The sequence below is a fragment of the Armigeres subalbatus genome, chromosome 2 (assembly GCF_024139115.2).
Source record: "Armigeres subalbatus isolate Guangzhou_Male chromosome 2, GZ_Asu_2, whole genome shotgun sequence".
Lineage (NCBI taxonomy): Eukaryota > Metazoa > Arthropoda > Insecta > Diptera > Culicidae > Armigeres > Armigeres subalbatus.
The window spans coordinates 49,773,432-49,798,387 of record NC_085140.1 but is presented as its reverse complement, the minus strand read 5'-3'; the positions used below and the strand labels follow the sequence as shown (position 1 = coordinate 49,798,387).

The 24,956-nt window shown below is 39.9% G+C and overlaps 2 protein-coding genes across 2 annotated transcripts; one reads left to right on the top strand and one right to left on the bottom strand.

The window, feature by feature from the left end:
* The first annotated feature begins 8,072 nt into the window (after nt 1-8,072).
* On the top strand, nt 8,073-9,244 carry LOC134218561 (EKC/KEOPS complex subunit TP53RK). The gene has a single exon (XM_062697707.1). It carries the CDS (start codon nt 8,193-8,195, stop codon nt 8,910-8,912), a length of 720 nt encoding a protein of 239 aa, XP_062553691.1. The 5' UTR covers nt 8,073-8,192; the 3' UTR covers nt 8,913-9,244.
* A 158-nt stretch (nt 9,245-9,402) lies between these two features.
* LOC134218559 (dehydrogenase/reductase SDR family member 4) lies at nt 9,403-10,660 on the bottom strand. The gene is made up of 4 exons (XM_062697706.1): nt 10,544-10,660; nt 10,347-10,478; nt 9,730-10,267; nt 9,403-9,674 (listed from the first exon to the last, which is right to left on the bottom strand). The coding sequence occupies exons 1-4, from the start codon at nt 10,600-10,602 to the stop codon at nt 9,504-9,506; spliced, it is 900 nt and encodes a 299-aa protein (XP_062553690.1). The 5' UTR covers nt 10,603-10,660; the 3' UTR covers nt 9,403-9,503.
* Between the last annotated feature and the right edge of the window lie 14,296 nt (nt 10,661-24,956).

Below are 24,956 nucleotides of genomic sequence, written 5' to 3'. Positions count from 1 at the left end.
GCTAAAGCTAAGCTAAAGCTAAGCTAAAGCTAAGCTAAAGCTAAGCTAAAGCTAAGCTAAAGCTAAGCTAAAGCTAAGCTAAAGCTAAGCTAAAGCTAAGCTAAAGCTAAGCTAAAGCTAAGCTAAAGCTAAGCTAAAGCTAAGCTAAAGCTAAGCTAAAGCTAAGCTAAAGCTAAGCTAAAGCTAAGCTAAAGCTAAGCTAAGCTAAAGCTAAGCTAAAGCTAAGCTAAAGCTAAGCTAAAGCTAGGCTAAATCGAAGCCAAATGCTTGAGTTTTGATATATCCGAGGTAATAAAATTAGAGCATCCGCTATTTTCAGACAGTTAGAAATCCCAATAATGTTGCTGTTACTGTATACCGTGGACCCCCGGTAATATTATTTATTTATTTATTTAGTTAACATCTAGACAGATAACACCCCCGGTAATATGACCGCTTTTAATCTGAACACTTTTTAATTTGAACCCCGTTGGTTTGAACATCGTTCAAATTAAAAATGTTTCAAACGTCATTTAGCACGTGGAATCGAGAGAAGAAAAATGAAACATCTTGAAACGGAACGCAGAATCAAAACAGACCAGCAAAGAGAGTGGCCAGAAACCAGTTTTTTCTGATGCAAATAGAGTAACCAGAAGTTCAAATTAAAAACGAAGTTCAAATTATCGGGGGTCCACGGTATTTTCATCACCAGATTGAATATTAATCATTTTCTTCCCCTTCATTATTTTGTTTTATTTTCTATCCCTTCATTACAAGCGAAAGCAAGTTTTATTTTCGATATGAGGATGTTTTGAACAATCTGTATGCAAATAGTTGCCAAAAGACATCTAGCGGAAAATATGTGAACTAATATTTTTCTTCGGAAGAAATTTGAGTTTTTGACGTAAACTACGTCTAAGGGGAAGACTCAGATACAGGGTGTAAAACCGAAATTTCCAAATTCGAGACCGTCACGAAATTAGGATAGATTTCAAACGCTAATAGCGTCTTTATCTTTCGATGGATTTTCGAGATTTGCTTATCAATAGATTCGAAAACTCTCCAGCAATTTGCCAATTCTATTGATACTATTGATTATCAACGTTAAACTATTGAAAATGTTATTTCTTTCCAAATCGGGTGAAAAATTCAATTCCGTTCATAAATCCCCAACACGGACATCAGATTGCAGTAAGGTACGGGCCTTTCGATCCACTGCTTCGTTTTCCCTGTGTATATAAAGCCCCGTGTTTCGCGTGCGCGCGTCATTTTCATTCTGGATGTCACGGAGAACGGACCAGGGCGGTTCAAGCGATAACTCATGGACGATTCTAATCAAGCGTGAGTTGAAACGCACCCAACTCAGCACCTTAAAACTCCTGGATGAGTTGAATCATCGTATGTTTTCTTTTGTTCTCCTTTGTTAAAAACAGTGAATTGACGTTTCTCGCATAAAATATTAGACACTCTTTCATGTATAAGCAATAAATTGCCCCCAAATTAATTTCGAATGCATTTTAAACCAAAATGATGTTTTGGCAAATGAGCGGAATGATGCGTTTTAGCATTACAAATTCAAGCGTGATGCATTCCTGATGATGCATTCCACAGATGATTTCGTTCGCACGGGAGGGCTCGTTGATTAAAATTTATGAGTGATGCGGATGAAATTTTTCGTTGGGTCGTGGTGGCGGTCGTGGCAACAGCAGTACATCTTTACTTCCGTGTTCCCAATAGCATCTTTGAATCTGGCAATCAACGCCGTGCTGTTGAGGTACATAAGTGGAAATGAATCGGTTCTTTTCAGGACCACCATTATGTTTGGGAGGAAGGTTAAGTTGAAATAATTTTTTGACGTAAACGGACGTCTAAGGGCAAGACTCAGATACGGGGTGTAAAACGGAAATTTCCAAAAGATCGTCACGAAATTAGGATAGATTCCAAACTATTAGCGTCTTTATCTTTCGATGGATTTTTAATCACTAACTCTGCAGAAGTAAAATGATGGATTGAATCTAATGAATTTTTGCGTAACTGCTGCCAATTTAACGCAACCATCTCATGAATTTACTCTCAATCAAACCAAATTCCTCCAATGAAAAATTTAATGCCCTGAAAAGGATAGATTTCAGATCATGCGGATTTCTAATCACCAACACAACAGCAACCATTCGATAGTCAGAATATCACAAGAGTATTTCACTTAAATGCAGATGCTGGCTCTATGAGTTTACCACTACACTGCAACATATTGCCATCGTTGAATTCTCTGTCGCGACGATCCTGTTACGAGCGCTACCTACGCCATCAGTGGGAACGAAGAGCGTGCGTCAGAAGGAGAAGCTGCGAAAATGTATTCGCATGGATGGAAATTAAACCTGAAACAAGTAACAGTCTATCTACTAAAATTATAATCTTGACGGGAAATTTCACTGGTATTGATGCTATCCATGCGAATAAATTTTTGTAGCGTCCCTGACGCACGGTCGTGATTCCGCCACCGATGGGAATTATCAGCCATCACCAAGCGATTAATATGAACTTTGATCAAAATTCGTCTCGCCTCAAATTATGGCTTAAGAGCTGCTTTCACTGATGACACTTCAGACGCAACGGTTGCAGAAATAAACACCACCATATCCGCCATCGTAGAGACACGCAAGAAAATTCCATCCGAGTGCCTTCTGATGCTGACGACGACGACCGCGCGACCCACACCATCGCCGGGAATAAAATTTCCGGTAGGAGCTCCGCCGATGCCGAAGGTGGTACCATGGTCTGGTCTCCGCGACATCTCGAACGAAATGGCTCGAGCGCGTGGAAGAGCTGCTTTCTTGTAATCAATAAAGTTGAACCTGTAGCCACGCCCCTTTGGTGACTGTTTGACGGTTACACAATATTTGCAGTCATACCGGACAACAAAGAGGCGGGACTAATGAGCCATCTTTATTGATTATAAGAAAACTGCTCTCCCGCGCGCGCATGGCATTTCATTTGAAATGTCGCGGAAAGCGGTCCCAGCATCGGCGAAGTTGCTGAACAAATTAATCGGCTCTTCTCAGGGCCACCATCCTATACAAAGGAAGAGGTGAGGCGAATATTATTCAAAGAGCAAATTAACCACTTGGCGACGCTATAATGTTGCCGTCCGTAGCAGAATCACGAGTGCGCCCCGGGAGGAGATGCTACAAATATGAATTTGTATGGATGGCATCAGTGGCAGCCAGGTGAAATTTTCTCAAGATTCTTATTTGGTTTTGTTGCAGCTTGTGATTGGGAAGGCGGATTATTAACAATCAATCGAAAGATTACAATTTTGTGGAAGCGGTTGTGGAAGGTTAAGCCGAGACCATTTTTAAAAAAAAAATGCAAATTATAATTGCTTGGCGACAGCAGAATGTTGCCGTCGTTAGTAGAATCACGAGCGCGCGTCAAACGGAGAAGCTGCAAAAATGTTTTCTCATCGCCAAATTTATCTCATCTCTTAAGTTGTGACTTAAGAGTTACTTTCATTGATGATAGCCAATCGTTAGTAGGGGAAATTACGGCTTTGGCAGGTTCTATTATTGTCAGGGGAGTAACTGTAACTAATTATGCTTGAATTTGGCCTAAACGTGTTTTGCATATCAAAAAAAATATTGTGGCCAAATTTCATAAAATTTTGCCAACAAAAATCCCCTAACAATAATAGAACAAAACCTGCCAAAGCCGTCATTCCCTCTACTTCATACAAGACGACCGCGCGACCCACACAATCGCCGGGAATAAAATTTTCGGTAGGAGCTCCGCCGATGCCGAAGGTGGTACCACGGTCTGCTCTCCGCGACATCTCGAACGAAATGGCTCGCGCGCGCGGAAGAGCTGCTTTCTTCACGCTAACTTTCACTTACTCAGTGACTGAGTAAAATTGTATTGTCCTCTCTTTTCTTCTCACGAATATTTTACTCAGTTTCATAGTTACATAGCTATGAGTAGTCCCGCTTTTGACGGAAACTGAGTAAAATTTCTGTGGGGAAAAAAGAGATGGCAATACAATTTTACTCAGTCTCTGAGTAAGTGAAAGTTAAAGTGTTGTAATCAATTCATGTACTGTGAGCTTTGGTGCTCCATATGTGACGCCCTTCGAAGGATGTTTTTTCTTGCCTGGACATTTAGCAGTTCAACTATTTTCCTGCCGTTGGTGTATGTTTACTGGTCAGTAGCACACCGTCAGAGCAGTGCTCAACAACACTTTCAACGGACCAACCCGACAGACGTCACTTTGAAGGACCACCATTATCAGAGATATCATCTAGGTGATTACATTCACCGGTACGCGATGAACATCACTTCAAATGGCTTCATGCCAACAGAAACAAACGGCCCTTTTTCAGGGCCATCAAATATTTTGGTAGAAGAAAGATTGTGTTGTGATATGTACTTGATTTTCTGATATCCCATTTTATGTTGTTTGAGTGGAGTTCACAAAATCCGTGTAAAACCATGAATTCAAACTGTTGCGCGCATGATTTCGCACAGAATTTATTAACCGCACTCGTCAATTCATCTTAGAATCTTGAGAAAAAAAAATCAATTTTTAACCGACACCAGCCAAACCAATGAAGACCCCACCATAGTGAAGAAAATTTCAGCCATCGTCTGCGAATAAATTTATTGCAACGTCTCTCTCCGACAAACTGTGCAGAATTGAATATGATTGCGTCGAAAAGTAAAGTTCGCAACATTCTGACTTTGGATTTGTTGTTATTACTGATTGGAAATGCGTATTATTGAAAACAAATTGGATTATTGAAAATAATTGGTTATTATCATTGCACCAAAAAGTTTTTCGTAGTTTACGTCGGGCGGTCGTGTCTTGCACACAACCCTTCTGATTTTTGACCCTTCCTTCGGAAGTGTCTATAATTTCACTTTGTATGCGTTACGCAGGTGTGTTACGTATTAATCTATCAAGAAATCTCGTTAATTATTAAATAAAATGTATGGTATTTGAAACAAATTCACTTTGACATTGAAAATATAATTATAACAAATGATATGATATGGAATTATGCCTATTTTTCTGATTTGTTTCAAAGAAACAAATGATTTTTATTGAGGAACATATAGAAGCATGTACAAAATATCTTCTCAGAAAAGCAAAAACGTAAAAATTGAAAGGATTTCAAAAATTTCTTCAGTAGAAGCTAGATAGCAAATGTGAGCATGTTTTGAGACACTAATAGATCACTTGTATGCATGTATGTGTGCGTATGTGTGCAAATTCTGAAATTTACAACCATAAAAATCTCGCTCATTTTAAGGTATTGAACAAGTTTCGTTTTACCAAATTAGGCATCCATATGGTGAAATATATGTTATTATTGAACGCTATTGAGTTTCGCTCAGATCAATGACTGATTTAGTTAGTTCTGGATTAATTAATATCGAGGTCTCTGGAAATTATGAGTACAATATATGGAACCAGCGTTACGATAGTTGCTAACCGTGTCACAATAGTTATTCAATCCGACGAGCGCCTTATAGATAGGCAGCATGAAATACAGTACGTTATCATTCGCTAAGTTGTCACTCAACCCAAGACATCCGCCTTTGGGTAGGCAATTATTTTGTCACTTTCACGGTAAATCGCCGTGGGAAGCTGAGTAGTTTTATCCAGTCTTCCCAAACGAACATCAAACACGCTGAGTACAGCTGTCCGTATACTCCATCTGTACCCTTGCTTCGTGTTTATACGTATACGCACGAAATGTATACTTGTACCCGAACTTGCGTTCGAGTTTCATTTTATTACCGATGTACTGTACATCTGTACAGTACACATGTACACTCTGGCTGTAAAAGTTGCTGTTGAATAGCGTTCCAGAAGCTTCTCAAACAAAGCAAATGTAGACAGTGAACAAATTCATAGATGTGCGGATATAAGCTAATTTATTATATATCAATATTTTCATGAGGTTTTGTACTTTAGAAGGCTCAGTAAAATGGCCACCAAAAGTGTTCACGCAAAAATTAAGTTTATATCTTTCAAGTGTTATGCCCCTATTTTGTTGCAAAGTCAAAGTCCATCGCTTGTTGCGTGTTTAGTTAATTCTGAGGACAATTCTGAGAGCACAATGTTGTTGTCATTCGGAATGGTTCAGTTCTACATTCCTAGGTTATAGTCTGTACAGATTACGAGTATAGTCATTTGATATCATTTTAAAATAAAATGAGGTGCGTGATCTTTGATATCATTAAGTCAAAGAGCTGGTAGTCTGTGGAGGCTATTGTGTAATATGTGCTGTGCATCCATGGGGGCTGTGGATGAATTACGTGACGCTATATAGGAAGGAAGGGGATAGCATCAAGGGTTACGATTCAGACAAAAGAGTTAAATTGTCAACACATAATGTGCTCCAAAGAAGAGGACTGGATTCGCTCAATTTTATGTTACGTAATTTGTGAGCGGTTCCATAGTGCAACACGAAATGCTCTCTCCCGATGGAGCATTTCTAAAAGCGTGACAATACACAATTTAGTTTTATTAGGAATACATTAACAGAGAGTCGAGAAATTGTTCCACTGATCTATGAGTATACATAGTATTTATAATTATGCGCTTTCTCTTCCTTCCCTGTTGAGTGTACACGCTCAACAAAAGTTATATAGCGGTATGTGAATCGAAGTCAAATTTATCAACATCTTCTGTAAACTTAACTATTAACTACGTGATGTTCGAAGCCCATGTCAGTTGGTTACCAACGTCGTGATAAAGTTTTGCAACATTGAAAAATTATTCGAAAAAAAAGTCTTCCAGATCCACCCACCAATGTGCATCTTCATTTCAGCGTGCACAGTTTTCGAATTCCATTTTGTTCATTCTCTTTGTCTCTTGCCGGTCGACTCTCGGACCTGAAAGCAAGTTTGTACATGTGTTTTGTACTTAAGTACAAGTTCATTTAGATAGGTACTGGGTATCCCTTTGTACTTGAGTACGTCAATAATCCATGTTCAGTGTTCAACACGAGTTGATGAAAATGTACTTGTGTTGACCATCACACACACGTTCGTGGGAAGACTGGTTTTATCTCGTTTTAAATACTGGAGTCTGGAAAAAAAATTCCTTATAACTAAGGAAGGGTCAAAATCTCACTGTAGGTGGAATAATCTGGGTTTTTTTCTTTCTCTTCTGTCTATCGGAATGCGGTATGAAGAGAAGACATTTTTGGAAAGAGAAAGAGAATTTATAAATCTCTATTTATAAAGAAATTTTTCATTTTTTTCTTGAACCTTCGGAGTTCGGCTGCTGGGGGGTGCCCCGTAGAACTCGATAACTTTTTATTCTCCCCTCATGTTTACAAAAGTTGAGTAAAATTTACCTAACTTTTGGTTAGTTTCCATTTAAAATTAAGTATATTTTAATTAATTTCAAAATAAAAATTACTTAATTTTGGGTTCCCACACTAAACCCCCGATTTAAGTGAAAAGTACCTAATATTAGGTACTTTTTTCCTGGGTGCTGCGGATAGAGCCGCTTTTCTGCGCTCAAGCGAGTAGAGGGATATTTTGAAATCACTCCCATAAACAAAATTATTTTGCAGTTACTCGGCTGTCAAACATTTCCCGCTCTTCGAATTTCTTTTTCCACGCTGCATGAGGGCGCACAAATGCGCTAGACTCTACATGACTTAACGATTGTTTACATACATTCATGCTCCAATCAGTTGCTGAATCTCAAGAAATTTCGTAACGAGTGCTTTTTAGATGCACTCCTACTAATTTTCCGCTCGAAATATAATGTGAGAATATTTGTCACAAAGAATACAAAACTCAAACAAAGTTTATTTTTATTTTTTCCCCAAATAATAACAATACTTCTCAATATTAGATCAGAAACGAACATAACCACAATCTTCAATGTTTGGCTCCGGCACAATAGAAAATTTTGGCTTCAGTTTGACAACCAAATCGATTCTCTCCGCACCACCCAGCTTTTTTCTAACCGTGATATAGAAATGGTCATTTTTATCGTAATGTAATTTGTGAATGAACCCAAATTGACGTTGTTTTTCATGTTCAGAGATGTGAACAGTGCTTTGTTACCTTTTTTTATTTTTAGGGTGGTGCGGTCGCGGTAATTCTTAAAAATTTAGAGTCCGTGAACCAGCAGCTTTAGTTCTAATCGTGCTTAGTTTTGTTTATCAGAACCGATCATAATCGAGCATTCCGTAATGGAGCCGGACAACGATAACAACGAATCTAAACACAGTACACCTGATACTCTACTGAAGCAAGGTGCGGAGGGTAAGCTATACATCGGCCGGTACAATGGAGCTCGCTGTTTGGTGAAGGAACGTTTCTCCAAGAAGTATCGCCATCCGGATCTGGACGTCCAACTAACCCGGCAGCGTATAAAAGCTGAACAGAAAGCGTTCGAGCGGTGTAAAACTGCCGGTGTGGCAACGCCTAAACTAATGGGGGTGGACATGGCAGGGCGGAAGATTTTTATGGAATACCTCGAACAGGCTAGAACTGCCAAGCAGCTGGTGGACGAAGCCGTAACAGAGGGAAATACTGGAAAGGTCGAGCAACTGGCAAAAGAGATAGGTATAATAGTGGGGCTGCTGCACGGTCACAATATAATCCATGGCGATTTGACTACCTCCAACATGCTGCTGGATCCGGTTATACAGGAAGGATCAGCTACACTGCCTTATCGGTTGGTAATGATTGATTTTGGCCTGTCTTATCATTCATTGAACGTAGAGGACATGGGAGTAGATTTGTACGTGTTAGAGAGGGCTCTGTTGAGTGCACATAGTGAGGTGCCGGAATTCTTTGGCTGGGTGCTGGAGAGCTACAAAGAAAATAATAAGTTTAAAGTACCGGAGACTATCGCCAAGTACGAGGAAGTGCGAGCACGAGGAAGAAAGAGAACCATGATTGGATAAACGTATTGATTTAAAATATATGTTTGATTGTGTATAAAAGGGAAAAAAGTCGTAAGGATTTATAATCCGAAAGCTTATCATTTTGGTGTGCATTGCAAATTTGTATGATGGACTTTTGGTGCGATGGTTTGTTTTACAATTTTGTAATTCCACTAGTTACGAAGTAAATGCGCTATTTACAGTATTTTAAATTAAATGATTGAAATGTTGTTTTAGTATATGAGTTTATTTGTATATTCACAATTTAATATTCGAGTTGTAGAAAAATATTGCGCCTAATGTTCACTGTACAACATATTTAAAAAATCAGCCTTTGAAATAAGTTATGTATTGACAAAACTACTAAATGATCGAACACAAATTACTAAATGAACAAAACCAACATTGTAAGTGTTTCACACTACTTAGGATATTCTTTTTTTTAGGAAACATGCGTTTTGTAGTGAAGCAATAAGTCTACGCTTGGGTAAAGAATTAGTAAAGCCAACAGTTGTTTGCGATTGTTCTTTCTTTGTAATTGATTTATTCATTATTATTTCCTACACCATGGCCTTAAAAAAATTAACACTTCAGCAAACCAACAACCTTAATTTATAAACGTGAAGGCATTCCACCGGAAGCCACAATTGTTTCACCCGTGATGTAACTAGCATCGTCGGATGCTAAAAAGGCACAAACACCAGCAATTTCTGGTGGCTGAGCAAATCGTCCCATGGGAATCTGTGCCAGAGCAGTTTCCCGAGCCGTTTCCGATTCATGGAGCTGAAATATAATCCGGTTTCACAAATGTGATAGGTAAAATTGAATTATAACTTACCGCAGCAGCAAATTTAGTTCGCACAATACCCGGTGCAATGCAGTTCACACGAATTCCCTCCGCAGCCAAATCTTGGCTTGCGGCTTTAGTCAGACCAAAAAGCGCCGTCTTGCTAACAGAGTAAGCTCCCAGCAACGCAAACGGCTGGAATCCAGCAATCGAACTCACGAATATAATGCTTCCATTCTTCTTCTGGCGGATGTACGGAAGCACTTCCTTCGCTAACAGAAACGAACACTTGACGTTCACGTCGAAAATTTTATCCCAAGCAGCTTCGCTGGCATCCAGGACGCCGCCAACCTCAGGATTTACCGCTGCGTTTGAAACCAGAATGTCGATTCCGCCGTACTTTTCCACGGCTTTTTCAAACAGTGCCTTCCGGTCGCTGGCATCGGCCACGTGACATTTGACCCCGACCACGTCTAGTCCACTTTGGGTTAGTTTGTCCACTGCTTTGGCCACATTTTGCTCCTTGCGACTGCTGATGACGACTTTGGCTCCTTCTTGACCCAAACGCTCTGCGATGGCGTAACCGATGCTGGGGAAGGGATGGTTGTTAACTATCTTGGAAACTGGTGGACACTTTCAGACGGATTCTTTATTGTTGCTGAACTTACCCATCAGTGGAGGCCGTGACAACTGCAACTTTCCCCTGGAGTCGTCTGGGGCTAGTTTGACTGCACAAATTTCTCTGTCCTACCATCGCAGTGATACCGTTTGATTGTCGGGCAATTGCACGAAGGAACATTCTAACACGGCCCGAAAGATAAAATTATTCAGGTTTTAATTAATAAAATCTTGCTGTTATGAGTACCTTCCTATTGCCGTGCGAATTTTGTTATCGTTTGATTTGAACTTTGGAGCTACACACATACTGTATATAAAAAAAAGTTTACATGTATCGGCGAATCCAGAAATGATTTTTATTGCTCGACACAAAATCGTGACCGGGTGGGAGCAACAAGTGCTTGTGCTTGAGCTTATACCGGGTAGTCATATTGAAAGCACTACAAGCTTTTAGCATGGCAAGCAAAAGCGTGGCGTAAAGCTCGGTCCGAAGTTTCATGATTTGATTTATTACAAACCATGCGTCTCCACCTACAAAGGTGATAATCTCCTTTACAAATAAATTCGGGACCGATTCGCGATTTGGGCGTAACTTATTTTATAAATAAACATTGTTTTATGGATTCCGTAAAAAGCAAGCGTTTTTTTTCAAAACTAATTTCCTTACCTTTCGAGCTTTTTCAAGATTATTTGGTCGGGGTTAAGCCAAACCGCATCAAGTGGCTTTTTGACTGACTTGTAATATTTTGTTCCCACAAGGAAAACGGAAGTCATATCATATCAATACATACGTAAATTTGATGTATGATATCCTCAGTTATGGGATTGGGGGATATTCGATAAATTAGCGATCAATTAAATCTACTAAAAGAAAGGTTGGGCAGAAAAATAGGTAATTTTTTGTTGGCGCTTGGTGTGTTTTGGCAGAACCCCAACTTTTTGAGGCTCGAAGAATAGCTACTGGCGACGTTTTGTCAAGGGACTATTACGAGAAACCTTAATGACAACACTTTGGAAAACATTGTGCCACCTGAATGGCGACAGGTCAAAGTAATAGCTATTCAAAAGCCTGGGAAACCAGCGTCTTATCACAATAGGACGAGACCAGTAGCATTCTAGCTAAAATTCCGCTTGAGGCCCTTTCAAATCATTTCAACAACACTAGTACCCCTGCTGGTATAAATTACGATATTGACACTATCAGACGGGAGGTGGCGATGCTGCGTATTTATATCAATGTGATTTTGCATATACAGCAGTGACAACTGTTGTTGAATGGCGTAAGTTATGAATGTTACTTTTGTACACTCAGGTGGAGAGCAGTCATAAAGAAATTTGTAGTAAACCGCTCGAGTTTACTATGGAGCTGTAATCAGATCTCATTTATGGTTGAAACAGACAAAACTCGATTTTCCGGAGGAAAAAGCGCCAGCAGGAAGATCGAGACCGTGAGGAGACGGAGGAACTGTACCGCGCTAATAACGCACGAAAGTTCTATGAGAAGTTGAACCGTTCACGTAAGGGCCACGTGCCACAGCCCGATATGTGTAAGGACATAAACGGGAACCTTCTTACGAACGAGCGTGAAGTGATCCAAAGGTGGCGGCAGCACTACGAAGAGCACCTGAATGGCGATATGGCAGACAACGGTGGCGGTATGGTAATGTACCTAGGAGCGCGCGCGCAGGACATGCGACTTCCGGCTCCGAATCTCCAGGAAATCCAGGAGGAGGTCGGCTGGCTGAAAACAACAAAGCCCCTGGGGTTGACCAACTACCAAGAGAGCTGTTCAAACACGGTGGTGATTCACTGGCTAGAGCGCTGCACTGGGTAATTACCAAGGTTTGGGATGATGCGGTTCTGCCACAGGAGTGGTCGTGTGTCCCATCTACAAAAAGTGCGATAAGCTGGATTGTAGCAACTACCGCGCAATCACATTGCTGAACGCCGCCTACAAGGTACTCTCCTAAATTTTATGCTGCCGACTAACACCAATTGCAAGAGAGTTCGTGGGGCAGTACCAGGCGGGATTTATGGGTGAACGCTCTACCACAGACCAGGTGTTCGCCATACGTCAGGTATTGCAGAAATGCCGCGAATACAACGTGCCCACACATCATCTATTTATCGACTTCAAAGCCGCATATGATTCAATCGATCGGGACCAGCTATGGCAGCTAATGCACGAAAACGGATTTCCGGATAAACTGATACGGTTGATCAAGGCGACGATGGATCGGGTGATGTGCGTAGTTCGAGTTTCAGGGGCATTCTCGAGTCCCTTCGAAACGCGTAGAGGGTTACGGCAAGGTGATGGTCTTTCGTGTCTGCTATTCAACATCGCTTAGGAGGTAATTAGAGTAATACGAACGGCAGGGATTGACACGAGTGGTACGATTTTCACGAAGTCCGTCCAGTTATTTGGTTCCGCCGACGACATTGATATCATGGCACGTAACTTTGAGAGGATGGAGAAAGCCTACATCAGACTGAAAAGCGAAGCTAAACGGATTGGACTAGTCATCAACACGTCGAAGACGAAGTACATGATAGGAAGAGGCTCAAGAGAGGTCAATGTAAGCCACCCACCACGAGTTTCTATCGGTGGTGACGAAATCGAGGTGGTTGAAGAATTCGTGTACTTGGGCTCACTGGTGACCGCCGATAACGATACCAGCAGAGAAATTCGTAGGCGCATAGTGGCTGGAAATCGTACGTACTTTGGACTCCGCAAGACGCTCCGATCGAATAGAGTTCGCCGCCGTACCAAACTGACTATCTACAAAACGCTTATAAGACCGGTAGTTCTCTACGGACACGAGACTTGGACGATGCTCGTGGAGGACCAACGCGCACTGGGAGTTTTTGAAAGGAAAGTGTTGCGTACCATCTATGGTGGGGTGCAGATGGCGGACGGTACGTGGAGGAGGCGATTGAACCATCGTTCACACCGCGAAAATCGGAAGACTGCGGTGGGTCGGTGGCAAGGTGGATCGATCAGGTGGAGGACGATTTGCGGACCCTCCGCAGACTGCGTGGTTGGCGAAGTGCAGCCATGGACCGAGCTGAATGGAGAAGTCTTTTATGTGCAGCACAGGCCATTCCGGCCTTAGTCTGATAATAAATAAATAAATTATGGTTTGGAGCTACAAAATGCAGCAACGGTATAAAAAATCTAAAAAAATATTTGTAGCTTTTCTACCTAGGTCACATATTGCTGCGATGCGTAGTTAGTGAGAACGGGTGATTTGTCCGTACAAGAACATTCATTTTACTACAAATGTGGTGGGGCCATTTCTTTCAATCAGTACCTTTGGCCCCGTCCTATTCATACCGACCGATTGCCATGCTATCATGCATGAGAAAATTATTGGAGAAAATGAACCTTTCAAGAGTCGACCATTGGGTCGAACAAAATGCATTACTCTCAAATACTCAGTTTGGATTTCGAAAAGGTAAAGGAACAAACGATTGTCTAGCGTTGCTTTCTTCAGCTATTCAGCTGGCCCTTGTGCACAATGAGCAATTGGCTTCAGTATTCTTGGATATTAAGGGTGCTTTTGATTAGTGATAGGCAAAATGGTTCAATTAAGTGAGCGCCTCTGAGCCAAGCGTTCACTTGAATGAGCCGACTCATTTGAGCGGCTCGTTGACTCATTACAAAGCAGTTTTTTTTGCGAATGAAGCATAAAAGCAATCTGTTTTATGATATCTTGTATATTCGACTGTGGTTTTATTGATATTTAGGTGCTTGTTTTAAAATTCAAATTCGTCCAGTCAAAAGTTCGTCTAAATCCTTGTATATTTAGAATCAGACAACTGTGAGAAGGTATATTCTCTTTGCTCTCCGATTTCACTCGGGTAATTTTTTTTTCCTTCTTAACATCGTAACATCGCAACGCTCATTCCTAACAAGTGAGTTTCAGCTAAATTCTTGTCACCTTCGATAGTTGCATTAATCGATGAATTATTTGAATCTAGAATCTTGCTGAGCTACTCATCAATTATACGCAGTGATCAACTCACTTCAATTCTATGAGTGTCGCTATTTTTAGTTTCTAAATTATATACAAATCTCCATCGCCTAATCAAGCCTGCAAGCAGCTCATAACAAAGTTTCGATATGATTTCCGGCGTAAATGTAGCAAAACGCATCACACCATGGGAATCTTGTCCTAGTATTTTATTCCCATATTTTCAAAACGGCCGGATAATGGCTTTTGTTTGGGGATTTCCGACACAGAAAATCGAAACTTCGGCCTGTATTTTAACATGGGAGCCAGAACTGTTCCGGAAAATTTGCCCGAGATGTAATGCTAACTTAACGTACAAAACCCAGATTATTCCACCTACAGTGAGATTTTGACCCTTCCTTAGTTATAAGGAATTTTTTTTCCAGACTCCAGTATTTAAAACGAGATAAAACCAGTCTTCCCACGAACGTGTGTGATGTTCAACACAAGTACATTTTCATCAACTCGTGTTGAACACTGAACATGGATTATTGACGTACTCAAGTACAAAGGGATACCCAGTACCTATCTAAATGAACTTGTACTTAAGTACAAAACACATGTACAAACTTGCTTTCAGGTCCGAGAGTCGACCGGCAAGAGACAAAAAGAATGAACAAAATGGAATTCGAAAACTGTGCACGCTGAAATGAAGATGCACATTGGTGGGTGGATCTTTTTTTTTCGAATAATTTTTCAATGTTGCAAAACTTTATCACGACGTTGGTAACCAACTGACATGGGCTTCGAACATCACGTAGTTAATAGTTAAGTTTACAGAAGATGTTGATAAATTTGACTTCGATTCACATACCGCTATATAACTTTTGTTGAGCGTGTACACTCAACAGGGAAGGAAGAGAAAGCGCATAATTATAAATACTATGTATACTCATAGATCAGTGGAACAATTTCTCGACTCTCTGTTAATGTATTCCTAATAAAACTAAATTGTGTATTGTCACGCTTTTAGAAATGCTCCATCGGGAGAGAGCATTTCGTGTTGCACTATGGAACCGCTCACAAATTACGTAACATAAAATTGAGCGAATCCAGTCCTCTTCTTTGGAGCACATTATGTGTTGACAATTTAACTCTTTTGTCTGAATCGTAACCCTTGATGCTATCCCTTCCTTCCTATATAGCGTCACGTAATTCATCCACAGCCCCCATGGATGCACAGCACATATTACACAATAGCCTCCACAGACTACCAGCTCTTTGACTTAATGATATCAAAGATCACGCACCTCATTTTATTTTAAAATGATATCAAATGACTATACTCGTAATCTGTACAGACTATAACCTAGGAATGTAGAACTGAACCATTCCGAATGACAACAACATTGTGCTCTCAGAATTGTCCTCAGAATTAACTAAACACGCAACAAGCGATGGACTTTGACTTTGCAACAAAATAGGGGCATAACACTTGAAAGATATAAACTTAATTTTTGCGTGAACACTTTTGGTGGCCATTTTACTGAGCCTTCTAAAGTACAAAACCTCATGAAAATATTGATATATAATAAATTAGCTTATATCCGCACATCTATGAATTTGTTCACTGTCTACATTTGCTTTGTTTGAGAAGCTTCTGGAACGCTATTCAACAGCAACTTTTACAGCCAGAGTGTACATGTGTACTGTACAGATGTACAGTACATCGGTACAAAATGAAACTCGAACGCAAGTTCGGGTACAAGTATACATTTCGTGCGTATACGTATAAACACGAAGCAAGGGTACAGATGGAGTATACGGACAGCTGTACTCAGCGTGTTTGATGTTCGTTTGGGAAGACTGGATAAAACTACTCAGCTTCCCACGGCGATTTACCGTGAAAGTGACAAAATAATTGCCTACCCAAAGGCGGATGTCTTGGGTTGAGTGACAACTTAGCGAATGATAACGTACTGTATTTCATGCTGCCTATCTATAAGGCGCTCGTCGGATTGAATAACTATTGTGACACGGTTAGCAACTATCGTAACGCTGGTTCCATATATTGTACTCATAATTTCCAGAGACCTCGATATTAATTAATCCAGAACTAACTAAATCAGTCATTGATCTGAGCGAAACTCAATAGCGTTCAATAATAACATATATTTCACCATATGGATGCCTAATTTGGTAAAACGAAACTTGTTCAATACCTTAAAAATGAGCGAGATTTTTATGGTTGTAAATTTCAGAATTTGCACACATACGCACACATACATGCATACAAGTGATCTATTAGTGTCTCAAAACATGCTCACATTTGCTATCTAGCTTCTACTGAAGAAATTTTTGAAATCCCTTCAATTTTTACGTTTTGCTTTTCTGAGAAGATATTTTGTACATGCTTCTATATGTTCCTCAATAAAAATCATTTGTTTCTTTGAAACAAATCAGAAAAATAGGCATAATTCCATATCATATCATTTGTTATAATTATATTTTCAATGTCAAAGTGAATTTGTTTCAAATACCATACATTTTATTTAATAATTAACGAGATTTCTTGATAGATTAATACGTAACACACCTGCGTAACGCATACAAAGTGAAATTATAGACACTTCCGAAGGAAGGGTCAAAAAATCCTTTAAACATTGTCTTTACTTTAACGTATGCAAAAATTACCAATCTTACTTGCACGTTAATATTTACTAGCTACAGTTACAGATGCAATCAATCAGATCATGGATCCCAAATGCGCAGACAGTTAGGTTGGCCACCCATATATTTATAATGGGCAGAATTTACGATTACGAAACAAAAAAACGTAAACAAGATTCTCAAGGTGTGAGAATCTTCCTGGAACATTAAAATTAAACGACTGAACGAGGGAACCAGCTATCGTTATTTTTGAGCCATTGATTCATTTTAACAGCGACCGTTCATTTGAGAGCCGCGGCTCAAAATTGTAGAGTCGTGGTTCATTCGCTCTTTCTCACGAATCGGCTCAAATGAACGGCTCGCGAGCGTTCCCCCATCTCTACTTTTGATTCAGTTTTCATAGAAGTACTGTCAGACACCGTTATTTTAAATAATTTCTTGTACAATTTGTTGTCAGAAAAACAAATGAACTTCACATTCGGCACACTGACAACTTCCAGAAATAGCTACATGGGCCTTCCCCAAGGATCATGTTTAAGTCCCTTGCTTTATAATTTCTATGTTAAAGATATTGACAATTGTTTGGAAGGACAATGCATGCTCACTACTCAGACAACTTGCAGATGATGCCGTGGTCCATGCGCAGATGTCTTGCAAGGACCATTGCAAAGTACCCTAGATAATCTGACTGTTTGGGCTAGATATTTGGGGATCGAATTTTCACTGCAAAAAACTCAGTTGGTTGTGTTTACTAGGAAGTGGTACCCTGCTTAACTGACACTCAAGCTGTTGAATGATGACATCAATCAAACTTTATCTTCTAAATACCTTGGGGTCGTGTTTGATTCCAAATGTACCTGGAAACTCCATTTTGAGTATTTGATAGAGAAATGCCGGAAAAGGGTCCATTTCTACGTTCTATCTTCGGAACATGGTGGGGTGCTCACCCGGAAGACCTCGTCAAACTCTATAGAACGATCATTCTCTCTGTTTTAGAGTATGGCTCTTTCTGCTTCCTCTCAGCAGCTGATTGCCACCTGATCAAATTGGAACGAATTCAGTATCGTTGTTTGCGTATTGCCCTTGGCTGTATGCATTCAACGCATAACATGAGCCTGGAGGTGCTTGCTGGAGTCACTCCTATAAAGCACCGTTACTGGAAGCTCTCATTAAAAATACTAATCAAATGTGGAACAAGTAACACACTTGTGTTGCATAATTTCGATAATATGCTTGTTCTGGTTTATCGGTCAAGATTCCCAAAAGTTTATCTCAACTACATATCGTCAGATCTTTGTCTTCCGTGTTTTACTCCCCCTCGAGTTGACTTCACCAATGACAGTTTCTCAATTGAATACAATATGTCCATGAAACATGCTATTCAAGGAATACCAGATCATCTTCGAAATCTTTCTATTCCCTTCATTTTTTTTCTGGAAAATATGAACATGTCAATTGCAACAACAGATATTTCACTGATGGTTCTCGCATTAACGGATCCACTGGCTTCGGTGTTTTCAATGTAACTTCAACCACTTTCCGAAAACTTGTTCGGTTTATGTTGCTGAGCGGGCAGCAATTAACTTCGCTTTGGGGATAATTTCAAATTAGCCCGTAGACCATTATTTCATCTACTATCGAGGCACAACGGTCGATGAAACCTGTTAAGCACGCATCTTACTTACTTACCTTTGTTTGGGTTCCTTCTCACTGCTCAATCTACGGCTTCCTGGCAAAGGTGAGCGCTAGAGATGGGCAAAACGGATCACATCGTTGAACGGATCAGATCTGGGTCATTCAGTATAATGATCCGGATTTTTCATACGAATCGGATCTTTGGATCGAAAAGTAAGAAGAATGCAAAATGCTGAAACGGTTGTCATTCAGGACTACACTTTTGACCCGTACATTCAATTATTTCACCCCTCTCTAACTCAAATATGCTTATAACATGCATAGGTTCTCTACAACAAATTTTTATTTTATCATTTCCTCACAAATGATTCGATAATTTGCTGATCTATTGAACCGGATCTTTGAAAAAGTGAGCTACGAATCATTCACTCACTTCAAAGAAACGGATCATTTTAACGGTTTCGGATCTGAACGCCCATCTCTAGTGGGCACACAGGAAGGTGACGTTTATGATAGACAATTCTCGAGCAACGAGTTTTTCCCATTAGTCCGTCAAAGTACTCTTCAAAGTTGGCAAAGAAATTGGACACACAACGAACTTGGACGGTGGCTATTTTCCATAGTTCCAAAAGTTTCTGGGCGAGCGTGGTTCAGAGGTGAGGACTTAAGTCGAGGCTTCATTCGCGTGATGTCGAGACTTATGTCCAATCACTATTCACTAAACGCACATTTGTACAGAATAAACCTTGTCGATAGCAACTTATGTAGGTGCGGAGCCGGTTATGATGACATCGATCACGTAGTTTGGTTCTGCTCGGAAAATGACGCCTCCAGAGAGCATTAATTGGATACCCTTGTGGCCCGAGGTAAACAACCCTTCAGGAAAGTTCGAGGAGTTTTGGAAGAACGTGATGTTGCCTATATGCAGGCCATTTATGGTTTTTTTTTGTTCTTCTGACATCAAAATCTAATATTTTGTTAATTTTTTTTCTCTTTCTTCAAAGTTTTTTTTTAAAGTCTCTGCCTTTCTGTTCCGTAGAGCTCCGTAGCTCTGGCCATCCGGAAGATGCTCCCAGTCGAATCATTCCTCGAGCTCGACGACACGCCGACGATCGTCCCTGACGCCAAATGCCCGGATTAGAAGTTAAAATTCGCTGATTGCAAATCCTAAGACCCGTTCATCCTTAAACATTGTAAACTAACCTCGTGTCACTACGGGTACGCTGGCTTCTATCCCTCTCTTACTAACTGTACAATAAAATGATATTGGTTGTATATATCACAAATAACTATGGCTCCGTAAAGTGTTATACACGCCTGAGCCTACCAAATAAACGAACTTAAAAAAAACCTTCGCGGGCCGCAGGAAAAGGTTTGAAGGTCCGCAAGTGGCCCGCGGGCCGCACTTTGGGGATCACTGCATTAGGCCATCCGCCGTTACAAAGCCGGATTTCACGAGTATTCTGTGTGGTTATACGAACGCGTCCAATCGTGCACTTCCATCGCGCCAGTTTTCAATAGCCTTGATAAAGTTAAATTTGGACAAACATGCAAATTATGTAATTGTTCGATAGACGCTATTTGCGCTAATACCTACCTACTTATTGTTGTGATACAAGCTACTAGTTTTCCATTACTCAAAAGATTATCGTTTTGTGTATCTTAGTCCCCAGCCGACAGCGATAAGCCGCAGCACATTTCTTGGGTGGGGCTTCCCACGAAAAATGGTAGTTATAATTGCGGGCCTTGGCTGCCTGGGAAACTGTCAGTCCCGGGAAGCAAAGTCTGTCGACAGTATGGCGCCAGTTTATTTTTGCTTTCCACTAATTCCAAGGAGCTCAATGATATAAAAGGATGATATAGGAAAACACATTCCCGGGCATATCGAGCGCAGCTGAATGTCATTGCGTGGTTTGGCTTACACAAGGTTTAGGTGTAAAGGTTAATGGGTGATGGAAATCGTCACATAGGCAATAATATTGGTTAATTGAAATCTGATTTTTGGCTACTTTATATTGTGCTTATAACAGTTGGACCTCTAACTATATGGAATACTATTGCACGAGAAAAGGTAAATAAGGATTGCGAATCCAACAATACCGATTGAAACGGACGTGTTTTACTCCAATTCTCTAAAACAGCACAAAAATTATTTGACCAAAAAACACAGAACCCTATTCAAATGAAGTACACTTGATGCGAAATACATACATTTTAATCAATTTTGCATGATTTTTTGAATAAAATATAAAATATACAGCACATTTTTTTGGATGTGATTCCCTGATATGTAATAAAACAGTCAAATTGCTATTCTCGCATTTCATCCAGTTTATTTCTATATCTGATAAATTGATACTTTATGACAGAGCCCATTCCAATTGTTTATCGGAAATGACGGGAACTACCACCGACGTACTGTGGATGGACATGAATGGACATGCCGCCGCCCGCCATAATGGCGTCATTGGTTTTCCGCTCCAAGCCAAACGCACCACAATAACGAATTTTTCCAAGATTTTTTCTTTTTCGTTTGGGGATTTCCTTCCGCACTCTGTTTTCTGCCAGCCTCAGAAACAACCGAAGTTTTGTTAGTACCCCAATCGGATGGTGAAACAGAGCATCTGCTTTGGATTTCCGTTTTTCAGCTGGAAGGAGATTTTGTGTTCGTACCCCGTATCATGTGCTTAACAAAATAATTTGAGAAATTGCTGGTTCTGCTAAACGGGGTGCGGTCAGATTGGTTGGGCTATGGAACGTTGCCAATTGGAAAGGCCCAAGATAAATGTCCGCTTCTTTTGGAAGTAACATTTCAATGCTTACTTGAGTAATGGCGATGCTCATGTGTTTTAGGGTTTCAAACTTCAAATGTTTGTTATTTATGAGACAAGCAATTCTTTTCTTGTGCAGAATTCAAAATAGAAACTTTTTTATTTTTTAGGGGTTTTTAGTGGAATGTTTTCATTTTCCATGAGACCAGTTAGCTTGTCAGTTAGTATTTTTTTTTAATTCCACCACTTGTCACTTTGCGAACCCATTTCAATCTAGCCGATAAAGTGTACATTATTATTTATAGAGTAAAATTTGAAACATGAGGGATGTTGCAGAAACTGAAAAAGAGCGTTTAAGATTAAATGTGCGGTCGTCCCTCAGGACGAACCAACTAAAAGTGAGCTTAACAGTCCATTGAATTCAATTGATTTGCCAATAGTTGGAGACAGTCTCCGTCTGAAAAGTACCGTACATTGGACAGGACAGACGTATCCAATGTGAAGGGCTCTTAACGGAAGCTCATTTAGTAATTTGCGTTCGATTATTTGTTAGTTCCTCAATAACTTATTCCAAAAGCTGAATTTCAAAATGGATTGTATGGTGGACTTCTAGTACGAAAGTTTTTCTACAACTCTGCTTAATGGTTCGTTGTTCTAATGCAACTAATAACGGAGCTATAGCGCTAGCTGCAGTAACTCAAACTAAATGATTGGAATGTTGTTATCATTTAGTCTAAGTTACTGAAACTATATCTATAACTCCGTTACTAGTGAAATTTAAACCACGAACCGTTGGGTAGAGTTGAAGAAAAACCTTCGCACTAGATTATAGATATACAACACATTTGGAAACTCAGCTTTTAGAATGAGTTATTGATGAACTTGATCGAACGCAAACTACTAAATGATCGACAGCATCCTTGCTTCACAGCCATCCGAAACTGCTTATCAGTAAGCTCATCAAACTAAACTTGTCTTAATTACTGCCCAGTTCACCAGATGTGAGCTAAAAATATCTACAACTGCCCAAATTCGTTTCATATTGCCTCACATTTACTGAACTGCTCCCTGGAGTGCAGTTAACAGCAACCTCAAGAATCCTCTGTATGCTTTATTATTTAGCAACTCGTTTCCGCCGCAATCAACAATTAATTTGAAACGACTTAAAACCAAATAACACCATATAAATCTGTTTATGGTCTGAACAACTCATCGCTGGAAACCGTCATCGCCTTATTTCGTTCCCTTGAATCTTGTCAGTTCAGAAATCAGACCCGACCCGGGTTAAATATCTTCCCTAGTCACAGTGCCGTCACTCTACCCTCCATAGAAACAAGAAAGAAAGGGCAAAGGATTCATCGCATGAAAAACTCCCCTCCGAAAACAACGACATGTGCCTCTTACGCCACGTTTACGCATCAGCAAATAATTGATGAAGTCAAGAGATATGAATCCGAGAACAGGGATGATGCTGTGTCATCCGAAGCCACCCGGTCGAGCTTGGTCCAATCATTCTGCTCATCCCTCCCTCCTACTTCTGTTCGGACCGTCAAGAAAGGACCATCAGCAATTAGACCAATATCCCCTTTCTATATAGAATTCTAGATCCTTGGGCACATTATTCTGGAGGCGAAATATCGACGGTTGAATTGTTGCGCACTTCGCGATGCTCCTCGGTTGATAACAATAAACAAAAATAAATTTATTTTATTGCTTGATCTCTTATCGCGATTGCTCGCGATGATTCGAGCCGGCACATGTGCACGCCGGGAACTACAAGGACTCAGCAGTCAGCACGAGCAGTACGACAGCGACGCATCTCAATGAAACCTAATGAACTGGGACTGCTGGCTGTGCCCCGTGTGGTAAAACTGATTGGGCTATTGGCGCTGCCAGGAGGGTGGGTGGTCGAATAAATTACTGTTTCTATTTAAGGACCACTGCATGGTGACTGACGCTGAATGCGACGCTGACGATGATGATGAAACGCGGAATCGATACCGCCGTAGCAACTCCGTCGATGTGCTCTTTGGAAGATACGGGTTCGTCAATCTATTTTGCATCTTTGTTTGACGGGACGAGCAGGAGTATTTGACGTTAGATGGTCGATGGTAGAGATAATGGAAGTGATGGTCTGGCTTCGTTGGGATTGAATCCAAGGTTCATTGCACAGGAACAAAATGATGGTGATTGAAGAATAACTGGAAAGTCACTGGTTTTATTATCAGCAGCAATTAATCATTATATACAAAGTTTTTCTAAGAGTGACGAAGGATTAAAAAACAGATGTGTAGTCTACCGCCGAGCACTGGCGGCGATGCGATAGAGCTCTGGTAATGGTGGGGCACCAGCAGTATTGACGTAATTGGTTCATTTATAATTTGGCGTCAGTAAATAGTAAGAACTACAATTGAGGAAGTAATCAGTCAAGCGATGAATCAATTAAAAAATGTCGGGATATTTCAATTATTACGAAATTTTTATTGCATTTCATCATCATTTCAAATGCAATGTAATCTTCTAATTTATTGAAAAGGTATCTACAAATCCTTTGGAATTTTTTTTCCAACTACATCCAATTTAAAAATTCTATTCACTTGGAAATTTCTAAAGTAATTCTTCATGAGTTTCCAGCAAAAATCCCTTCTACAAATGTAGGACCAAATTTCAGGAATTTCCGGAACAACGGAACTCTTGAAGGCATTTCCGACATTAAATGTGTCTAGAAATATCTTTGGACATTCCTCCAAGTATTTATTCGGAGTTTACTCTTGGGATTTTTCCAGAATAAATTCAATAATTCTTATATCCTATCGAGATTCCCCAAGACATTCTTTTGAAAATTCAAAAAAGCAATTCTAAGAATATTTCGAAAATTTCTTTAGAAATTCCTTCAGGAATGCCTTTTAAATTCGTTTTTTTCCTTCGGAAATTCTTATGAAATTTCTTCCGAAAATACTGCAGGAACTATTCCGGAAATTTTGTTGGAAGATTTCTTCCCATAATTTATTCAAGTATGAAATAGGAAATACTAAAGGAATTTTCGGACGAGTTTCTAAAAGAAATTTCGAAGCAATATCCTGATAAAATTTATGAAAGGACTTTTAAAGTAATTTGCAAATGAGCCTAAAAAATCTGAATGAATTTCAGAAGTGACTCCTGAAATAAATCTTAAAGGAATATCCGAAGATCTAAGGAAAACTGGAAAAAATAATTTAAGGAATTCCTGAGATAATTGCTGAAGCCTAAACCAATTTCCGCAGATATTCCTAAAGCCATTTCAAAAGGAAATCATCAAGAAATTTTCTAAGAAATTCTCCTAGTGGAATTTCGGAAGATGTTTCTGGAGCAATTTTCATAAGAATTTCGATCAAATTTTCAAAGCAATTTCCGGTGAAATTTCTAAAATAATTTCCGAAGAAACTCTTAAAATAATTCGTTAAGAAATTTCCGAAGGAATTGTCTAAAAAATCTTGGAAGGATTTTTTGAAGAAATTCTCAATACGCAAGTAATTCTTAAGGATTTTTTGAAGGTTTAAAAAAAATTGAAAAAATATCATGATTTTCTTGTAATTTCTTGAGAATTCGCAGAAAGAACTCCTGGAGGAAATTCCGACAGAGAAATTCAAGA